The 19,924-nt window shown below is 31.1% G+C and overlaps 1 protein-coding gene across 3 annotated transcripts; it reads right to left on the bottom strand.

Moving 5' to 3' along the window:
• Nucleotides 1-777: 777 nt before the first annotated feature.
• On the bottom strand, nt 778-18,575 carry LOC134687466 (prostaglandin reductase 1-like). Of its 3 annotated transcripts, XM_063547787.1 has the most exons (9): nt 18,284-18,575; nt 15,225-15,270; nt 13,118-13,174; nt 11,664-11,825; nt 10,099-10,216; nt 5,888-6,040; nt 5,293-5,419; nt 4,658-4,788; nt 778-3,792 (listed from the first exon to the last, which is right to left on the bottom strand). In XM_063547787.1, exons 1-9 carry the CDS (start codon nt 18,387-18,389, stop codon nt 3,682-3,684), a joined length of 1,011 nt encoding a protein of 336 aa, XP_063403857.1. In that variant the 5' UTR covers nt 18,390-18,575; the 3' UTR covers nt 778-3,681. The 3 variants fall into 3 exon arrangements, with proteins under 3 accessions (XP_063403857.1, XP_063403858.1, XP_063403859.1); XM_063547788.1 differs by lacking the exon at nt 5,888-6,040; XM_063547789.1 differs by lacking the exon at nt 11,664-11,825.
• Between the last annotated feature and the right edge of the window lie 1,349 nt (nt 18,576-19,924).

The following is a 19,924-nucleotide window of genomic DNA, read 5'->3' as shown; positions in this document are numbered from 1 at the left end:
TTGTGAATTTTAAACATCCTTCATTGCCAAACGTACATCATCTCACATTACTGTGTGATCAGATTGTTTTTGGGAGTAAGACGTTTGCTATATCACGGTTCACATAAATGCTCTTTATGACAATTCCACTAATTCATTATAAATGAAACTCTTTGCAGTGTTTGAAGAATGATTTTGTTATATATCAGGGTTTTATGTTTAGAAAATTACCGAATAAAGGAGCCGATTTTACCGTATGAAGATAATAATTTTGTAGAATTGTGAAGTTATCATTGCTTCACAATTATCTGTTTACCTGTTTAGATAATTTTTGCGTGATTCATCGTGCATTGTGTCACACAAGTCAAAATGAAAAATGTAATTATGCAACGATAATGTTTATGAAGCCAGGTATTGTATTACAACTGTACTTTTGAAGTTGAAAAGTAATTTAAAAAATTATAAAACTACTCTTGTTTGAGGATCACTATTTACAGTGATCTAGTTACCCTTCTGAGAACCTGGGATTACCAACGGTTTCGGTGGGGCTCGTGTTGCTAAGTCTTTAGTTTTCTATATATGTTGTGTTTTGTGTAATTGTGTGTGGCTTTTGGACTTTTTCTTTTTTTTTTTGCCATGGAGTTGACGATTTGTTTTTCGACTTATGAATAATAATAAGAAGAATAAGAATATTTATTCAATCCAATTAAAATAAGGCTTGTGATCGATCATATACATATTTCTTCTTATATGTAATATTAATTATATAATAATTGTTAAGATATATTACATTAAAAATCATACCAGATGGTGTTTAAAAATAAATCAAATAGAATATAAACCCTAATATGTGAATTATAAACTACATCACTACTCCATGTATATTTAGTTTCTGGAATGCAAATTTTCTCTTATTTCATAATACGTTCAAATATATCTTTAAACTGGCATATTAACATTTTCAGATCACTGGACATCAAACAAATAAACTTTTACTTTGAAATATGAGTTGAGTTTTAATATTCAATGCATGCTTCATTTAGAAACAAAATCCTTTCCTTTTTGTATGCAATTTATTCCATTTAAAAAATGAAACTCGTTTTCAGCCTGCACATTTTGCATTGTCCAATATATCTTTCATGAATTTCGAACAGTGGCACACTACTGTTGCCTTTATTATTCAGCAAATCCTTTGTTAGGGAGGGGATGTGTTGATGTAACGCACGTCTGGCGTATTAAATTTTTAACCTGGTACCTTTTTTTGGCATTTATTCGTTTGTTTCTCTGTCCTATATTTTCTCCCATTTATTTGTATTGTAGTCCTGTTATGTAATGTTGTCATTTTAATGTTATAATTAACATTATCATTAAAGCGGGAGGTTGACATGCCACAAAACCAGGTTCAACCCACCATTTTTTTTTCTTAAAAAGCCCTGTATCAAGTCAGGAAAATGGCCATTGTTATATTATATTTCGTTTCTATGTGTGTTACATTTTAATGTTGTGTTTCTGTTGTGTCGTAGTTCTCTTCTATTTGATACGCTTCCCTCAGTTTTGGTTTGTTAGCCGGATTTGTTTTTCTCTATCGATTTGTGAATTTTGAACAGCGGTTGCCTTTATTTATCTATATCGACTTTATATAGGCCTTTCTCAATAGCTTACTGATGAGCACTGATCTAAATTGAATTTAAAAGCTTTTTTCTTAAATATACGGAAATTTATTTACTTGACATAAATCTGTTTCACTTTTGAAGATGGTTTTAAATCTTAAATAAAGAACGCAATTTTCCTTTTTTAAACATTTGCTTTATCGTCTATAGTATTTTTCAACTAAATTCTATATCTACTAATAAATTAAAATATTTTTTATCTTTTCAATGTCAAATCTTTTCATTTCAACATCAATACTCGAATACCAAGATGTCTTATTGCATTTATTAATGTCCATATTGTGATTAGGGCTTGTTTAAAAAATGTTTTCTTCTCTAAATCATAAATTCTTTGTAAAATATGTAATACAACATAGATCTTTTATACCAGCTAAATTACATTACTTTTAATCGCCCCGAGAATGTCTTTGTAGAACTTTGATGGACGTTTACCATATGAATGGTTTTAGAAAAATTTGCAATCATATTTGGTATGTGTATATCTAAACAACATGTCACTGGCATTTATTTCTACACTCAACTGTTCAATAATTTCAGACCTAGACAGTAGACGAGTTCATGTTATTTTATGAATGTGTGTTTTTCGAAAATGAATACCATTTTAATCTTGATTGTTCAGTATATAGATCTGTTCGAACACTGTTTTGACAGAGTGTTATTATTCTTGGCCTAATATTCACAAACTTCCTACTGTATATACTATAAACATCCAGCAAGTATCTTAATAACAAATTATGTAAGTATTTAAAATCTGCATGCAATATTATATCTCATAACTTTACATTTGTCATAGGATTATACCATTGCAATCTGATAGCAAACCATGTTTTATATTATGTAATATATGTTGTTAATTTTGCCATAGCATGTCTATTCATTTATTTGTTCATTCAATGAAACCAAATGTATGAACATTTCTATTTGTCAATTCTTACTCTTCACAAAAAGAGTTGTAATTATAAGAACGTTTACAATTTTGGGAAAGAGCACTTTTCATATATTAAAGACACTTTACAGATCATATGTTTGCATTTAAATGTTTTACGCACTTCTACGCAATTTTCAGTCTTACTAAACTGTTATCATTTATATTTTATTCAAATTCAAACTATGAGTCAATGAAGTAGATTGACTGATCTTCTTATTTTTGCACAAATTTGTTTACCAGTTGATCATTTAAGGACTAAATTCATCTCATATAAACCATTCTAAAGCAAAAGTTAGATTATAATTTAGAGTTACAAATTCAATTCAAACTGAATTTTGTTTTCTATTGAAACTGCTACAGTACGTTACCACGAGAGTTTGAGAAACCGTCCTATTAGAAATGTTTCAAAAAATTAGAAAAAATCAAGTTTTGCATTGTGGTTGAAGCGTATGTATTATATAATTTATCTGCGCAGCTACAATGAGTCATGGTGGATACTAGATTCAATGGGTTTTCTCCTTGTGTTCAGTATAAACAGCTGAGACTATGGACGATGATTAGTACATTTAAATAAGCATGCATACAAAGATGCTTAAAGAAATGTGAAATATATTAAAATGTAAAATATATTAAAATGTAAAATTGCAAAAATACCAATTTCAAAGGAGAATTCCAAATTAACAGTGCTTTATCAAATGGCAAAATCAAAAGCTCAAACACATCACACGAATGGAAAACAACGGTCATATTTCTAACTTGGTATAGGCTTTTCCTTTTGTAGAAAATTAAAGAATGTAATATGTTTTTAAACTTCGTGTATATCAAATCCCTTTATAGTTTAAATAAAGTTCATAACGGCTTTATTATTAAAACAATTGTTTTGTTTCGTTAGTTTCCATTCCTTAAATGTGTTGTGCTCTTTTGTATTGACAATTTAATAGACACTTTGGAATATAAAATTAAAACAAACATATATAAATAGAGTATACAACATAAACAAAACAATGTCAATACGACATTAATATAGCCTATATACATGATAATATTAATACATTTTTGGAGTGTAAAACACCGTCTAAAGATAATAGTGCTTTTTATATTTTTTCAACATTTTACAAGAGCTTTTCCAATGTTTGATCCTACGAAAAGTCCCTGGAATGCAGTGTACATGTTCTCTATCCCATCTGTTATAGTTTCTCTATATCTAATTTTTCCCTTAAAAAAGAAAACGTATAAAAGTGATAAATTGCAGATTCCAAATAATAATTAACCATGAGCTTATTATCTATTTCATTACACTACAGTGTATTTTTTACATTAAACACATATAGATGTAAAGATATATTTTAAACAATTCATAAAAGATTAAAGCTGTGTGAAATTAAAAGCGTACTTAATAGTTAATGAATAATTTCATTTTTTGATAAGGAGTTATGGATAAATGAACAAGGTTTCTAATAAATTATAATCTGACAGCTAATTTCCAACTATTTTAACATGGTTTGATCGAAGGGAGAAAATCGGTGTAAGGTCTATAACTCCTATATAGACATGGTAAAATCAAGGTGACAGCTTATGGTCACTAACATATAATAGCAAGCAACAGAAGAAAAAAAATCACGAGATCGAAAACAGAAAAATGAGCAACACGAAACCCACACTTTGTGAACTGCACACGAAGACCAACACTACTATAAAGTATGGAGCTTGCTATCAAATAATGTCAGAGGATTTACGTTCACAAGGCGTCATCGCTGAAACAAAAATGACAGTATAATTTGGTCAAAAACATCTGTCGACAATCAATCCTGCAAAATGGAGTACTTCAAATGATTCAAAACTATTTAAAAAAAATATGAGAGCTTTCAATCAAACGGCCTCAGATGCATTCACAAGATATCCTAAAGTTGTCCATAAGTCCCGTAACAATGGTAAAATCAATTTACAGTATAGGGTGGCTGAGAAAATAAGACGACAAATAATCATACCAAATGTCCATCCTTTTTCTCATACAGTCTCTGAGGTATATGTGTCAGGAGTAAGGACGGGCGATTTGAAACCTTTACTATTTCTCATTTACCTCTCTAATCCATTCTGCAATTTGTTTTTCTCCCTCTTTCCATTGCTCATCTGACCACTTTTTATTAACATCATATGTACTTATAATGAGTTGCTTTGAATCCATCACAGTGCTAGAAATTGGGTAAAGATCTGAATATATATGCAAATAAACATTAAATGGTATTCAGCATAAACAGTTTAATAAATCAAATGATGCATTTCAATACTTGAAAACAAATGAAAACAATCCAGACTCTGATTAAAGCGAATGACAAATATTATCAGCAGTAATTGTCGAAGCCACAAGCCCGTCCTCTTTTCCTCTCGAAAACGACTTATAATCGGGTGTGTACTTACACGAGCCACACGACAGGGCTACACGTGGTGCAGGGTCAGTCGTTTGGAACACTTGAGATCCACCCAGTTTATTGAGGGGTTCGTGTTGCTCAGTTTTAGATTTTCTATGTTGTGTGGTGTATATTATTGTTTGTCTTTGCGTTGTCAGTTTGTTGTTGTATTAATGAGTTATGTCTCGAAAGGACTAATCTGATTACGATGTTTAATAAGGCAAATTTCAAATGTATAAAGCATTTAAATGTATTGAAATCATTGTAATTTGAATTGTCGTTTTCTGATTATTTTTTATTTTTTTACCTTTTGGTTGTTCCTTGGGTCTTGAATTCACTTGATTGGTGTTGTATAATGAAATGATTCCACATATTGAAACTCGCCCTAATGAATTCATATGTTGAAGGACGGTAACAGAAAAGTCACCACCAACCTGTCAAGATTTGAGAAAAATTAATAGATTACTAGAAGATTTTTTTTGAAATTATAATTATATTACTCCGATACAATCATATAAACACATTACTTCGTCTAAAAAAAATCTAACTGATATGTAGCCATAGGTGTTGAAGAGATGTTGTTTCATCATGTCCGTATTACCCGACTTACACAATTATTTAAACAAATTGATAAATCTTTGAGGTGCCTGCCATATCGACACTTCATGTGCATGAATTTCGTACTAACTTAGGTACGTTAACACTAAATGCTATATCAGATGGTATGAAACCGATCAAAAATGAAATTTGACAATTATAAACTCTTAATCACATTGATAGATGTTAGTTTGGATTCATATCAGTATCAAAATAATTTCATTTCGATCGATCGACCCTTGTTTTGTATATAATATAATTTTCTCATATGTTATTTTCATTCGCATACTTGTTCATTTGCTCACATTATCAAAGAAACAATCAATGCCATCTGGAGCTGATTTCTTCAGAACATCGTCTAAAATCACCTTCTTGTAGTTATAAGCAAAATCAAATCCTAAATCTTTCATCCATTTACATTTCTCATCATCTCCAGCGAAGCCAATGACTTTACAGCCCTATATAGTTAGAATTATTTATCATCATTGAAAGATATTAACTCAAATATAAAGTTGTTATTGTTTTGCAACAGACTATCATAATGATACTTTAAAAAACAAATCAATCCTTTAACATATTTTGCTACAAAAAGCTTTCAAGCAACGAAATGTAACGGACAAAAATTATTTCGAATATATTTTATCCTATTTCAACCGAAACGTTTTTTATAATGCAAAATTGTTTATACACGGATGTAACAGTACTTTTGTAAACAAAACGATTAATGTTTTATGAGATGCTTATACATTTGTTTTACAAGTTTGTTATACTAAACTTTTACGACATTTGATTGGTTTACAGCTCTTTAAAAATACTCCTACATAAATACATTAATCTTAGCAGTCTGTCCGATTAAAATAATTTAGTACTAGCTGCTCCATTTATTACGACTAATTCTCCTCTTTGAGGTTAACATTATACAGTTATTTAATATGTAACTATGCAATAGATCAAAGTATTGTCCGAAGCCAACGACTGAGGGCAATAGAACAATGAGCTGATCTTCATACCGAGGGAAATGTATTTTGATCTATTGCACTGTTACACATTCAATAACTGTTTTATTACCTAATACATACTGAGTCAGTTCTAACAAATTCTTAGAAATAAAACACAGGAAAGTAACAACTGTATTACAAGACCCAGTTTGATTGGACAACATGAATACCTTTCAACTAATCAGATTTCAGAATGAGAGGTCATAACAGGTCAGTGCAATAGACTGCACACAGGTGCAATAGAACGATAATTTCCAGTGCAATATACCCTGGAACAAAAAATTGCAGAAAAATTGAAAATAATATAGAAATATTAATAAAACAGTAAAATACTCTTTATTGGGGAATAAATCTATCTATTATCCTTGGCATAGATAACCATAGCCGTTTTTGGCACAGCTTTTAAGAATTTTAGGCCCTCAATGCTCTTCAATTTATACTTTTATGGCTCTCTAACTATTTTGATCTGAGCGTCACTGATGAGTCTTATGTAGACGAAACGCGCGTCTACCGTATCAAAAAATATAAAACAACACGTTTAATAATTTATTGCGTCCGAAGTGCTTTTCTGGATTTACCTTAATCAGGAACGCTCAAAGCCAAACATTTGAAATCCGAAGATGTATAAGTACCTTAAATCGTTGAATAGGTATATGTTAAAAATACCTAAAATACAGTGATATGCAGTGAAGTTGAGCGTTTGATAGTTCATTGATAACATCCTGGCGTATCATAAACAAACAACTTGTAACGTCTCATTTCATTGGCCGAAAGATTCAAATACAACAGCAATGTAGTCAGTGTGCACGTGAATTGACAGAGGTGACCGACAATGGAATTTACTATGTTACTACGAACGTAAAAACAATGATTTGTATAGTTTACAAACCTTTGGTCAAAAGAATTAAATAAATGTGTTGTTAAATTCAAATAGTGGGGTCGAAATAATATACTGATATTTTGTATTAAGTAATATTCTAAGTTCTTTATGCATGCAGCAACTCAATTATCTTGTACCCGGCATGATGAGAAATAAAATAAAATACATGTGCCGCTTTTATACGGATGAATATATGAACCACTTTTAATTTCTTTCATACTGACGATAGGTTATAATTCTTACAATGTCGTAGTCACTTATTATAAGTATCTCATAATACTGATCCATTACAATAATTAATGATGGGTTGCACTGACATTCCTCTTTTATTATTTTCACGCTATAAAACATACACACAGTAGCTATAAACGGAGGGAGGAAATTGTCCCCCAATGATACAAACAAAATAACTTTGATCGTATCATTTGTGCATCTGAATGAATTCAGTGAAGGCATGGTGTTGTAATAAATTGAAATGTTACATCGGCGAAGATTATTTCTTTTGTATGTGTGGAACTAAATAATAAATTGATACTTGTGAGAAATGTCGTAGTTTATAAGGAACAATTCTCGTTTGAATTGTTTTACATTGTCATTTCGGGGCCTTTTATAGCTGACTATGCGGTATGGGCTTTGCTCATTATTGAAAGCCGTACGGTGACCTATAGTTGTTAATTTCTGTGTCATTTTGGTCTCTTGTGGAGAGTTGTCTCATTGGCAATCATACCACATCTTCTTTTTTAAATATAAATGTACTGTTTTCGATTTTAAGTGGATGAACATTTATCTTTTAATTTTATATTGTAATAATAGATCTGCATAACATTGTTGAACTATCCGCTAAAGTATATGTAGTATGTATTCGTATTTAAAATGAAATACAAAACGAAACGTGTATGATAAACTGATAAACAAAATATCAAGAAGTTAAGGATGACTAAATACATGTACAAGAAGAAACTCACCTTTATATCAATGCATTTAAATGATTTAATGAATAAACACTTTTTTTAAAACTGTTTGTTTCTATTTACATAGAAATAGGAAGATCTGGTGTGAGTGCCAATGAGACAACTCTCCATCCAAATAACAATTTATAAAAGTAAACCATTATAGGTCAATGTACGGCCTTCAACACGGAGCCTTGGCTCACACTGAACAACACGCTATAAAGGGCCCCAAAATTACTACTGTAAAACCATTCAAACGGGAAAACCAACGGTCTAATACTTACAATATATAATTTACGTTCGTTTTTTAACCAAGAATAGCAAAACCTCATGAATTATATCGTTGGAGTTTATAAACTACATTTAATCATCCCCTGTGCCATGATTGGCCATCTCCGTTTTTCTTAACAAAGCATTCTTGGTTACATGTTATGAATTTACTTACAATTTCGGGATTTTTTTTTCTTCAAGTAAACGGAATCAGAAAAAAAATCACTATCCTATGTCGAATACCTAAAATTTGGCAAAGAATATGAAAAGTGTTTGTAGTAAAGTACGGTTTCATATTTCAAGTACAACGTTAATTCATCGAGTCTATTGAGTAAAAGCATTGAGCAGGATCAGCAACTTGGGGGGAGTCAATGAAAAAAAACATGTGAATTGAGTTTTTTTTATCCTACATTGAACTTTTGATGTCGTTCCTTGAACTAGAGGAGACATTTTACATTGAATATTTAGATGTGAAAACTGTTAAGATTTTAAAGTTTAAACTTTACTACCAATTGCAGAAAATTATAAAACCAATGAATTTCACATGCACATTTATAAAAGCTAGAATTGTGATTGGAATCACGTATGCGAATACGACGATGGAATCTTTAAACGACCTTGACCAGCTACGTGAATATTAATCAGTCCATTCAGAGTTATAGTACGTGTGTTCTATTTCCGCAGGTGTGAGGTCGAAGGTTTGAATTGACCAATGAAAACGGTCGTTCCTTAGAGAGTTAATCTAATAAAGTCTAATTCATCTAAAGCCAACTGTGCCTGAGGGAGTTGAAACCTTAGTTTCATAATAATTTCAAAATTTAATAACGGACAACTTTAGTAAAGTTTGTTTAATCATGTCAGTACCGAAGCACTGACTACTGAGCTGATGATACCCTCGGGGACTGATAGTCAACCAGCAGAGGTATCGACCCAGTGATGTAAAAAATATAAAACAACACGTTTAATAATTTATTGCGTTCGAAGCGCTTTTCTGGATTTACCTTCATCAGGAACGCTCAAAGCCAAACATTTGAAATCCGAAGATGTATAAGTACCGAAAATCGTTGAAGAGCTATATGTTAAAAATACCTAAAATAAATAGCCAAATTCATCTAAAGCCAACTTTGCCTGATGGAGTTGAAACCTTAGTTTCATAATAATTTCAAAATTTATAAACGGCAAATTTTAGTAAAGTTTGTTTAATCATGTCAGTACAAAAGCACTGACTACAGAGCTGATGATACCCTCGGGGACTGATAGTCCACCAGCAGAGGTATCGACCAAGTGATGTAAAAAATATAAAACAACACGTTTAATAATGAGTCACTGATGAGTCTTATGTAGACGAAACGCGCGTCTGCCGTTTCAAATTATACGCCTGGTACCTTTGATGACTATAAGTTCCCCTAAATAAATACCTTAATCTTAGCAATCTGTCCGACCACACTTCCTATGGCACCCGCTGCTCCATTTATTACGACTACCTCTCCCTTTTTAGGTTTACATATTTCCAAGAAACCGAAATAAGCTGTCAATCTGAGATTTAAAAGAATCAAAATTATACGATTGTGATATATTCAATATCCATGGTTCAGCGATTGATGAGTTACTTAGTCTTGTTTTTTTAATTGATGTGTATTCGTTCTTGAAATTTTTTTAATACGCCTAAAATGCTTCAATTCTTAACGAGAGCTTAACATAAAAAGTTCAAATGTATACTTTGTCAAATGCATACTTGTTCATTTCAATAAGTTGAATTTGAAATATTTTCATAGTAAATTTTTCTTTGTTGTCGTACAGAATGTTGGAGAGCACATTGGATAATACTGAAATTGTTATCAGCATGTTTCGACTACCAACAGATTGAGAACTTTGTATTTTTTTTCAGTTACTGCAAGGCTGCTCTAATGTTGTATTACTCACAATTGTTAAACGTTATTATAAACTAACGTTTCACCTGTTCATGTGTGTTCTTGTGTTTTTTTTGTAATCTTTTAATCATGTAGAAAATATTGAGTAAGTGTATTTTTTTTTCTCAATATTGTTATTTCCTTGGTCGAGATTGAAAGAGGATATTGCGTACAAGATAAAAAAAAAACAGTTTTTAAATCGACAAATATAAATGCACTTGTTTTAAATAAACATCATCGTTTATATTTGTCTCCTCATGATATCTACATGCTATTTGTATTTTCCTTTAGGTCTTTATTTTGGGTCTGATGGCTGTTATTCGGTAGTCACTGTTAATTTATATATAGTCGATGCGATTAAGTGTTTGACATTATCCTGACAAGGACACTATGAATTCTTGTAAATTGATAATATTGTTTAAGATGAACTCTGGTTCGATATGCCATTTCTCTACCTCAGGCATAGATTACCTTAGCTGTATTTGGCAACACTTTTAGGAACTTTGGATCTCAATGCTCTTCAACTTCGTACTTTATTTGGCTTTTTTTTTTTTTTTAACCCTTTTGGATTCGAGCGTCACTGATGAGTCTTTTGTAGACGAAACGCGCGTCAGGCGTATATATAAAATCTAGTCCTGGTATCTATGATGAGTTTATTTACAACCACTGGGTCGATGCCACTGCTGGTGGAGATTTATTTCCCCGAGGCTATCACAAGCCCAGTAGTCAGCACTTTTTGTGCTGACATGAATTATCATTGATATTGTTATATTTTTTAATTAACTGTTTACAAAAATTAGATTTTTTTTTAAATACTAGGCTTTTCTACCTCAGGCATAAATTACCTTAGCTGTATTTGGCAACACTTTTAGGAATTTTGGATCTCAATGCTCTTCAACTTCGTACTTTATTTGGCTGCTTTTTTTTTAACCCTTTAGGATTCGAGCGTCACTGATGAGTCTTTTGTAGACGAAACGCGCGTCTGGCGTATATATTAATTTAGTCCTGGTATCTATGATGAGTTTATTTATTCTTCAAAAGTTAAGCACATATAAACACTAATTTGCTCTTACCCAGGCATGCCCATAACTCCAAGAGCAGTTGATAAAGGTAAATCTCCAAGATCTGGCATTCTACGAGTATTTTCGTGCTTAATAATTGTTTTATGTCTCCACCCTGCGAAGTTTCTGACAAAAGTTCCAACAGGATAGTGTTCATCCCTACTGTCAACAACTCTGATAGAAGTCAAAAGTATAGACAACGGGTTATGTATTACTTGCTTAAAACATTCTAATTAGGATTGTCATGAACAAGGTAGGTGTATATCTAAAAAATCAATTTTGCCTTGAATTGTAGTTTAAAAGACATTAACATCCTGTTAGACTTTAGATAACATGACACATATAGTTTTAATTTTGTCATTACATTTAATAGACACCAGACCATTCTCGTTTATGACTGTAATTTTACATCAATAGTAGATATTTTTTTCTGTAAAACCTAATTGTAGAAGTTTAAACGGAGATATTGTGTTTTAGTTTAACCTATTTAAAGTAAAACCCAGGGAGCATATTTTAAAGATCATGAACATACTGTATGCCAGTGTGCTTTTCTTTTATGTTTCATAATACAGCCCCTCGTGTATTCAAATTCTTATATACATTATTGCCTTTTAAATTTATGGTTTTGAGCGTTCATGGTTAACATGGTTTTGGACGTTCGCAGGGGTAAGTCCGGTAAGGGCCATATTTGGCCCCAATTATAAAGTTCATAGTTATAAGACAATAAATGTTTTAAGTTGCCTTAAAGACATGTGAGAAAGTTAAACAGAACTATTTTTGTCAAAGTTTAATTCTAACACATTGAGTTTTACATGCAAAAAAGGTCAAGATAAGGGATTATGGTGAATTTTGACAAAATCAGCTGGATTTCAACCACATTAAGGACCAGGAAACATAGAGCGCAGGCGTCGAGAAACCTAATTTTTAAATGAGACATGTGAAATGTCTTCACAAACATTTTAAAAGATCTTTGCCGTCGACGTATGCGCTCTATGTTTCCTGTTCAATAATCTATTGAAATTGACCCATTTTCATTGATTTTTGCGTGAAAATCAATATGAGTACAACTTGTGACGTCATAATGAAACGCAGAAACGTATTTTTTTCAACAAAATGGATTATTTCTTATCTAGTCACAGTATTAGCTATAATTTTGTGTGATATTGGTCAATAAATCCGAAATTTTAAATTTACGCTAAAAAAGGGGGCCATTTTAGGACCCTTACCGAACATACTCCTTTATAAAATGCAATTTTCCTTTCATAAAACAAAGCTCACAGTTTTTATTTTGTAATTTCAATTATTTATCTCATTGTCCGAATTTAAGTTTCATCAAGATTGTGACGTCATGCAATATGATTTGAATAAAAACAAATATAAAGTCTTGAAGAGAAAATTTTGAGAAAAGAGACAAATACTGATATGCAGTTGTCTTGGTGGTTTTTCTACAAATCCGAGCAACTTACCTCGAAATTTGTTCTCCAATCATGGTACCTCCAATGTGAGATTCTGTCAAAGCTATTCTAAGATTAAACATTTATTGGTGTTGAATTGAAATAAATCGACAATTTATGTTAAGTATATATTTGAATCTCAATATGAAAAGACTTGATAAATAAAAATAAGAATATTGGTATGATTAAACAATTATAAATATTAATAAAAAAAAAATGTTCTTGATTATTAAAAGGGGGTAATATATGTTACAAAACAATCTAAAAATGAACAATACTTCCGAGATGACGGTAGGATTTCATCAGGATAAGAATGTCAAACTAGAACAACTTGGTCGACTATTTATGGCACAAATCTAATTAAATAATTACATTTGTTGAATTAGCCTCTATACAAATCTAGGCATGTGCATAGACAAAAGTCAAGTGATACGAAGTTTCGTTCTCAATATTGAAACAACTACTATCCCAGAAATTGCCTGGCTAAATCTCAATAAGGAACTAGAGATTTATATGACGCTAATGAACATTTCCCTATTTTGCCGCGTAAAAACACTATCTATTCCTTTAACAGAATGTAGCTACGTTTATTGTGGCAACCTTCAACCCAAATCAAACGTTGATGAAAAGACAAATTTGCAGATAAAATGATGAATCAAAACAATTGTATGTATAAATAATGAACATGAACATGCAATATGGATAGAACCTCGAACGTTATAAGTCTACATGGAAATAAAATAATCTCATATTTAAGAGGTATATCAAAAAGCATTTATCAAAAGTAAAATTCGAAAACTTATTAGTCTAAAATTAATCATAATCTTCTGACAGGTGTTTCATTGTCTTTACTATAATAGCACTAAATTCAGCGTTTATTTTTCTTCAAACCTAAATTGAATGAATTAAGATTTTTGTTAAGGCTGTGCTCAAAACATGGAGTTTTCTACTTTGCCCACCATTGATCACCATTGGTCCTCATTTAAAAAATAGAACGTCTTCATCTTGGTTTTTAATGTTGATTTTATCTAGTTAGATAAGTTTGATAATCCTACTTTGTTAAATAAAAAAACATTGATCGCTTATAGTATTAAAAAATACTGAACTGAATTTAAAACGGAAAGTCCCTAGTCAAATGACAAAATCAAATGATAAAACACATCAAACGAATGGACAACAACCAATTTTGAAGTTTTCAATAGCTAAATCTTTTGATCCACAGAATATTTTCGATTTTGAGTTCAAATAGACAGTGGGTTTTGCAGTTGGTCTTAATTATGCATATCTTGATCCTATATTGTGCATACAAAATCTTCTTAAAGACAAGAAAATAAATATCGAGCAAAGTAATTTTATTTCACTTTAATATGTATTATTCTAATGTGACGCTTTTCAAACGCTTTAAGTACACACCTGTGGTCGAATACAAATATATGTTATGGACTTTCCCTTTTAAAATATACATTCGAGGTCGGAATTTGTTTTTAATCCTTTTTGCACAATATATAAAAATTGAATAATCATAGGTCAAAGTACGGTCTTCAACACGGAGCCTTGGCTTAAACCGAACAGCAAGATATAAAGTGCCCCAAAATGACTAGTTCAAACCAATTTAATCAAGAAAATCAACGGTTTAATCTATATGAAAAATCAGAAACGAGAAACACATACAAATACACCAACAAAAGACAACTACTGAATAACAGGCTCCTTACTTTCGACCTTTGGTACATAGTTGAATCATTGGTAATCATACCAATATCTTTATTTATTGTCAAAAGGACTAACACCATTATCTTTTTAAGAGATTTTCAACATTATTTTGGTATAAATGCTAGTTCTATAAATCTATTTTTTAGGTAAAACTTGGTTGTTGCTCTCATTTCGCATTGTTTCAAATTTCAATTAACTGTTTCATATCCGATGTTTAGATAAGAGCTCTAGTCAGAAGCTCACTTCAGAATTCAATTAAGACCATTTTTAATCTTGAACAAAACAATCAATTATCTGCGAAGCTATTATGTAAAACCTTTCAAATATTTCGCGCTATCTATAATCAAATTCCTTGTAAAATATGTATATATTTTTTTTATTTGTATGCATAATTATAATAATATACCTCATGTAGGGATCTACACTTAGATATAGTGCCTCAATCAACATTTCTGAAAAATATACATATTCATGTAATCAATTGATGTTTGTAAATAAGAAAATCAGTAATATAACTTGTGATGCATTAAGAAGTAACTAGTTCAAGTTACTAAAACATATTTGCCATTTCATAGTTCGTACAAGAATTCTTTTATTTTTTACACAGTAATGACATCCGATTCCACTTCCTCTCATTTGCGTTTTTTTAATGGTTGTAGTTCTCTCCCATATGAGAAATTTGTTTGTCAAGTTCCCCGTCGTATAAGTTTATTGTTGGTTGGTTTATTTCTTTGCAATATGAGTTTAGTATTGTTGTTTTTTCTTTATCTTTAATATGAGTTTATAATTGGTTGTTCAAGATCTGTGGCATATCAGTTTACTATTTCTTGTTCTAATTATCTCCCATTTGAGTTTATTATAAGGTGTTGTAGTTCTCTTGCATGTTTTTGTGTTATCGGTTTTTTTCTTCTTCTTGTCTTTACACTTATACATCCAATGCTTACACATATTCCATTTTGATGGTTTCTCGTGAAGATAAATCCAGAAAAGCACTTATTAAGCATAACATTTAAAGATCGTTGCTTACATCTTTTTTTTATAACTGGACATGTTCTAAGACTCATCGAGGCTCGAATAGTGTCGACTAACGTTGACGCAGTTCTGTTTCCAAATAAAGCTATTTGTATTGGTGATGACATTCACATATATTTGTCATCTTTACTAGCTTATGAATTTTATGGTCCACTTGTAGTTTTGTCCATCTGATGAGTTACGCCCTTTTCAACTGATTTTTATAGTTCGTTCTTATGTTGTACTGTTATACCACTGTGCCAGGTTAGGGGAGGGTTGGTATCCCGATAACATGTTTAACCCCGCCACATTATTTATGTATGTGCCTGTCCCAAGTCAGGAGCCTGTAATTCAGTGGTTGTCGTTTGTTTATGTGTTACATATTTGTTTTTCGTTCATTTTTTTTACATAAATAAGGCCGTTAGTTTTCTCGTTTGAATTGTTTTACATTTTCTTATGGGGCCTGTTATAGCTGACTATGCGGTATGGGCTTTGCTCATTGTTGAAGGCCGTACGGTGACCTATAGTTGTTAATGTCTGTGTCATTTTGGTCTTATGTGGATAGTTGTCTCATTGGCAATCATACCACATCTTCTTTTTTATATTTATGGGTTTATTTCTGACAACCATATGATATTTTGATAAATAAAAATTTTATTTTCCTGATCATGGTCGTTATTTACTTAAACTTACTATATATATATTAAAAAAAACCGAGATCAAATTAAAAAAAACTATAAGAAATAAATTCCACAGTTTATATTTGAAGTTTATGGGGTAAACGAACTAATATTCAATCAGTCGGTCATTTACCTTTAAACAGGAATATTGTCTACTGTAAACTGTTAATACTTGAAGTTTATGGGGTAAACGACCTAATATTTATCAGTCGGTCATTTACCTTTAAACAGGAATATTGTCTACCGTAAACCGTAGACAATTGTAAGTTTCTTTCAAGTCGAGTACCAAATTGTTGACATTTTTGGTACAGAAATCCTCGAAAACAATATATTATAAAAATTCTCTATTTTATCGCTTAAACAGTTCAGTTTATTCGAGCGTCACTATTGAGTATTGAGTAGACGAAACGGATGTAATGCGACGACAATTTTAATCCTATCTATGATAAGTTAACTGGGTCAATGCTACTGATGCAGGAGGTTTCCTCTCCTCTCAGAGGTTATCACTCAGTAGTCAACATTGATGTGTTGACATGAATTATCATTGAAATGGTCATAATTGGAAATTAACTGTTAACAAAACTTTTATTTTTTCGAAATGCTAAGGATTGTCTACCCCAGGAAAACACTATCTTAATTGTATCCATTCAAGATGATGTATACGTACATCACACAAATACGACACTGAATTTTGTGTTTCCTGTGATGTTGTTAATGGAAGATGTTCGTTGTTATTCAGCAGTTTACATAATTATTGTAATGCACTATTATATTATTCAATAATGCGTTTCTCTGTGATGAGTGTTCTTGTGTTTGTTTGGACTATATTCCTGTCACGTAGTTTGTAATTTCAGTGATATTTTACCACATTGCCATATAAGCGGAAGCCATCCTGTACCAGGTCAGGAATATGGCAGTTATTGTCATATTGTTCGTTTCTATGTATGTTGGCGGTTGTTTTTTCGTTGCACTTTAGTGTTTTTGTTGTTCTGTTGTTTTTCTTTAATAGTTGATGTGTTTCCATTGGTTTTAGTTTGTTACCCAAATAATTATATCAAACCATTTGAACAGCGGTGTATTACTGTTGCCTCTATTTGTCCGTATTTGGAAAAACCTTGTGGAACGTTTGGTCTACTGTGCACTTCAACTTTGTACTACATTTTATCATTTAAAAAACTATCATTTAAATGTCACTGTTTTTTGTATACGAAATGTGAGACTGGTAATACGAAATTTAAATCCTGGTATCTATGATGAATATATTTACATCCACCGGGTCGATACACCTGCTGGTGGGGCTTTCTTCTATGAGTGTATCCCCAGCCCAGGAGTCAGCAATTATGTGCTGATGTGAATTATCATAATAAGTAAACTTCGATTTTTTTCGAAATACTGAGGATTTTCTAACCAAAGGAATAGACTAATTCAGCTGTTAATAAAGATTGCTCTAAACTGCTCTTCAATTTAAAACTGTGTTTATCCTATTTTTTCGTTTTTTGATTTGAGTGTCACCGTTGAGTCTTTTAAAGACGATACCCACGTCTAGCGTTTGATGAGTCATTGATGAGTTTATTCACTAACTTTTTGTGAAAGTTATCGTGAATTCATGAAAAGCTAAATTTGCAGCTCTTTAAACAGGAAAGAAAAATATAAACAACATAAGTAAGTTAAAATTCCCACATGAAAAAGACGTTAATTTACAAAAAAAAATCTACAACTATTGTAATAACAATTGTAACTTATGTGTAAATGCTGTAGGTTATCAAATACACACCTCCGTCTTTCAAATCTGGCAGAATTTCATCCACTAATTCTAAATCATCATCTTTGGGTATGCCATCAAACATTTTCTTTACTTTCCAACATTTAGATTGAATCATTTTCAATCCTCTGAATTTTTGTTGTATTTGTCCTCAATTTGATTTTTTAACACTACAAACATTCAACTCCTGGTGTTATAGTATTACAAAAGATATAAAAGACACTTGATTCGTACAGGTATTAATGGATATATAACCATTATTCATGTACTAGTATCCTTTTTTAGTGTGGCGTAACATTGAATCGGGTATATCTTATTGTATAATAGTAAAAATACATTTGAGGTACATTTAGTCCATCGAGTATTTAAAGTACCTTTTGATTAAGAACGAGTGAACCGGGTGGGATCAGGGTCGCTAGTTTAATTTCATGTCTTTCGTAATATATATTTTAGTGACTTAAACTAAATAATTAACGACCATAATGTAAGATAGTATTACTTCTTAAATGAATCTTTTAATTTTTGTAAATTCAAAACAATAAACAACAAGTTTCAAGTCGGGCGTCCAAAATTCTTTCTTACAATTTAAGAATAAAAAGTGTTTGTCAGACATTTACTGTAAACTCCTTCATAATCTCAACTGATGACGAAAATAAAATCAAAAAGTTATTAAAAAAAACAAGATTTCTATATTTGGCAGAAATTACACCTGTTAGAAACCAGATTAAATCCTATAAAACAACAGTACTAGTATAACGTTAAGCAAAGCTCACAAATCAATAATGAAGACAAATGAAGGTAACAATAAAAAACGCGGGACTCGTATGTACTTGAGACAAAAAAGTTGATTAGAAATCTTTTGTTTTGCTTTATTATTAATTCTTAGTCAATTTGTAGTTAAAAACAGCCTATCTGAGCATAATGCGACTTTATTAAAAATTTCACAGCTCAATTTAAACTGACTGTTATGTATGAATTTGATAGAAAATACTTGAAAATTTCCTTTTGGGCTACAGGAACATAAACTTTCAATATCAAGATCAGTTTTTGCTGATTTTTCCTTGTTCTACTTCTTAAAATACTTTCAACAATTTGTGCAATGAATTTAGTAAAAAATCCAAGGTATTGAAGTGTCAAGGAATATTGACCCCCCCCCCTTTTTTTTCATCTGGTGTCAGTAAAGTACTACAAATTGATCAAAAGTCGGTCATGGTCATTTAACTGTTTTTGTTTACATCAGTTAATAAAATTTAAGAAAAAAAAATTCATTTGGAATAATAAATGGTATTTTTGTGAGTTTCTGCCGTGTTTACATAAGGCTATGCTATCTGCCAGGGCAAGTACATAGTATGACGCAATGATATAAGGGGTAAAAATCAAATAATTTCATTAAATATGCATGACAAAATTTGTTTGGGGGTAGTAAACAACCTATGTTTTAATATTTAACACCACAGAAACAACTTTCTGTGCATTTATAACAATTTAGGACATATTTTTATATAAAAGCATATTGTCAGGGTGAGAAAAGCTAAACATAGCAGAAACTCAAGTTTTAGGCTCTAAATTTGCAATATGTGACATTTTGCCCCCAAAAAGATTGAAATGTGGCTACTATTATTTCAAATGATCAGTTTAGACAAAAAAAATCAA

The sequence above is a fragment of the Mytilus trossulus genome, chromosome 10 (genome assembly GCF_036588685.1).
Source record: "Mytilus trossulus isolate FHL-02 chromosome 10, PNRI_Mtr1.1.1.hap1, whole genome shotgun sequence".
In the NCBI taxonomy this organism is placed as follows: domain Eukaryota; kingdom Metazoa; phylum Mollusca; class Bivalvia; order Mytilida; family Mytilidae; genus Mytilus; species Mytilus trossulus.
Note: the sequence above shows the minus strand (reverse complement) of the source record. Positions and strands in the feature narration are given on the sequence as shown.

What these genes read in the sequence shown, in the direction of transcription:
- LOC134687466 (XM_063547787.1), bottom strand. Translation starts at nt 18,389, where the DNA reads ATGATTCAATCTAAATGTTGGAAAGTAAAGAAAATGTTTGATGGCATA. An exon ending in GACAGATTGCTAAGATTAAG is followed by an intron (nt 6,041 to 10,098) that starts GTATTTATTTAG and finishes CTAACTATATAG; the next exon opens with GGCTGTAAAGTCATTGGCTT. An exon ending in ACCCAAGGAACAACCAAAAG is followed by an intron (nt 4,789 to 5,292) that starts GTAAAAAAATAA and finishes ATATATATTCAG; the next exon opens with ATCTTTACCCAATTTCTAGC.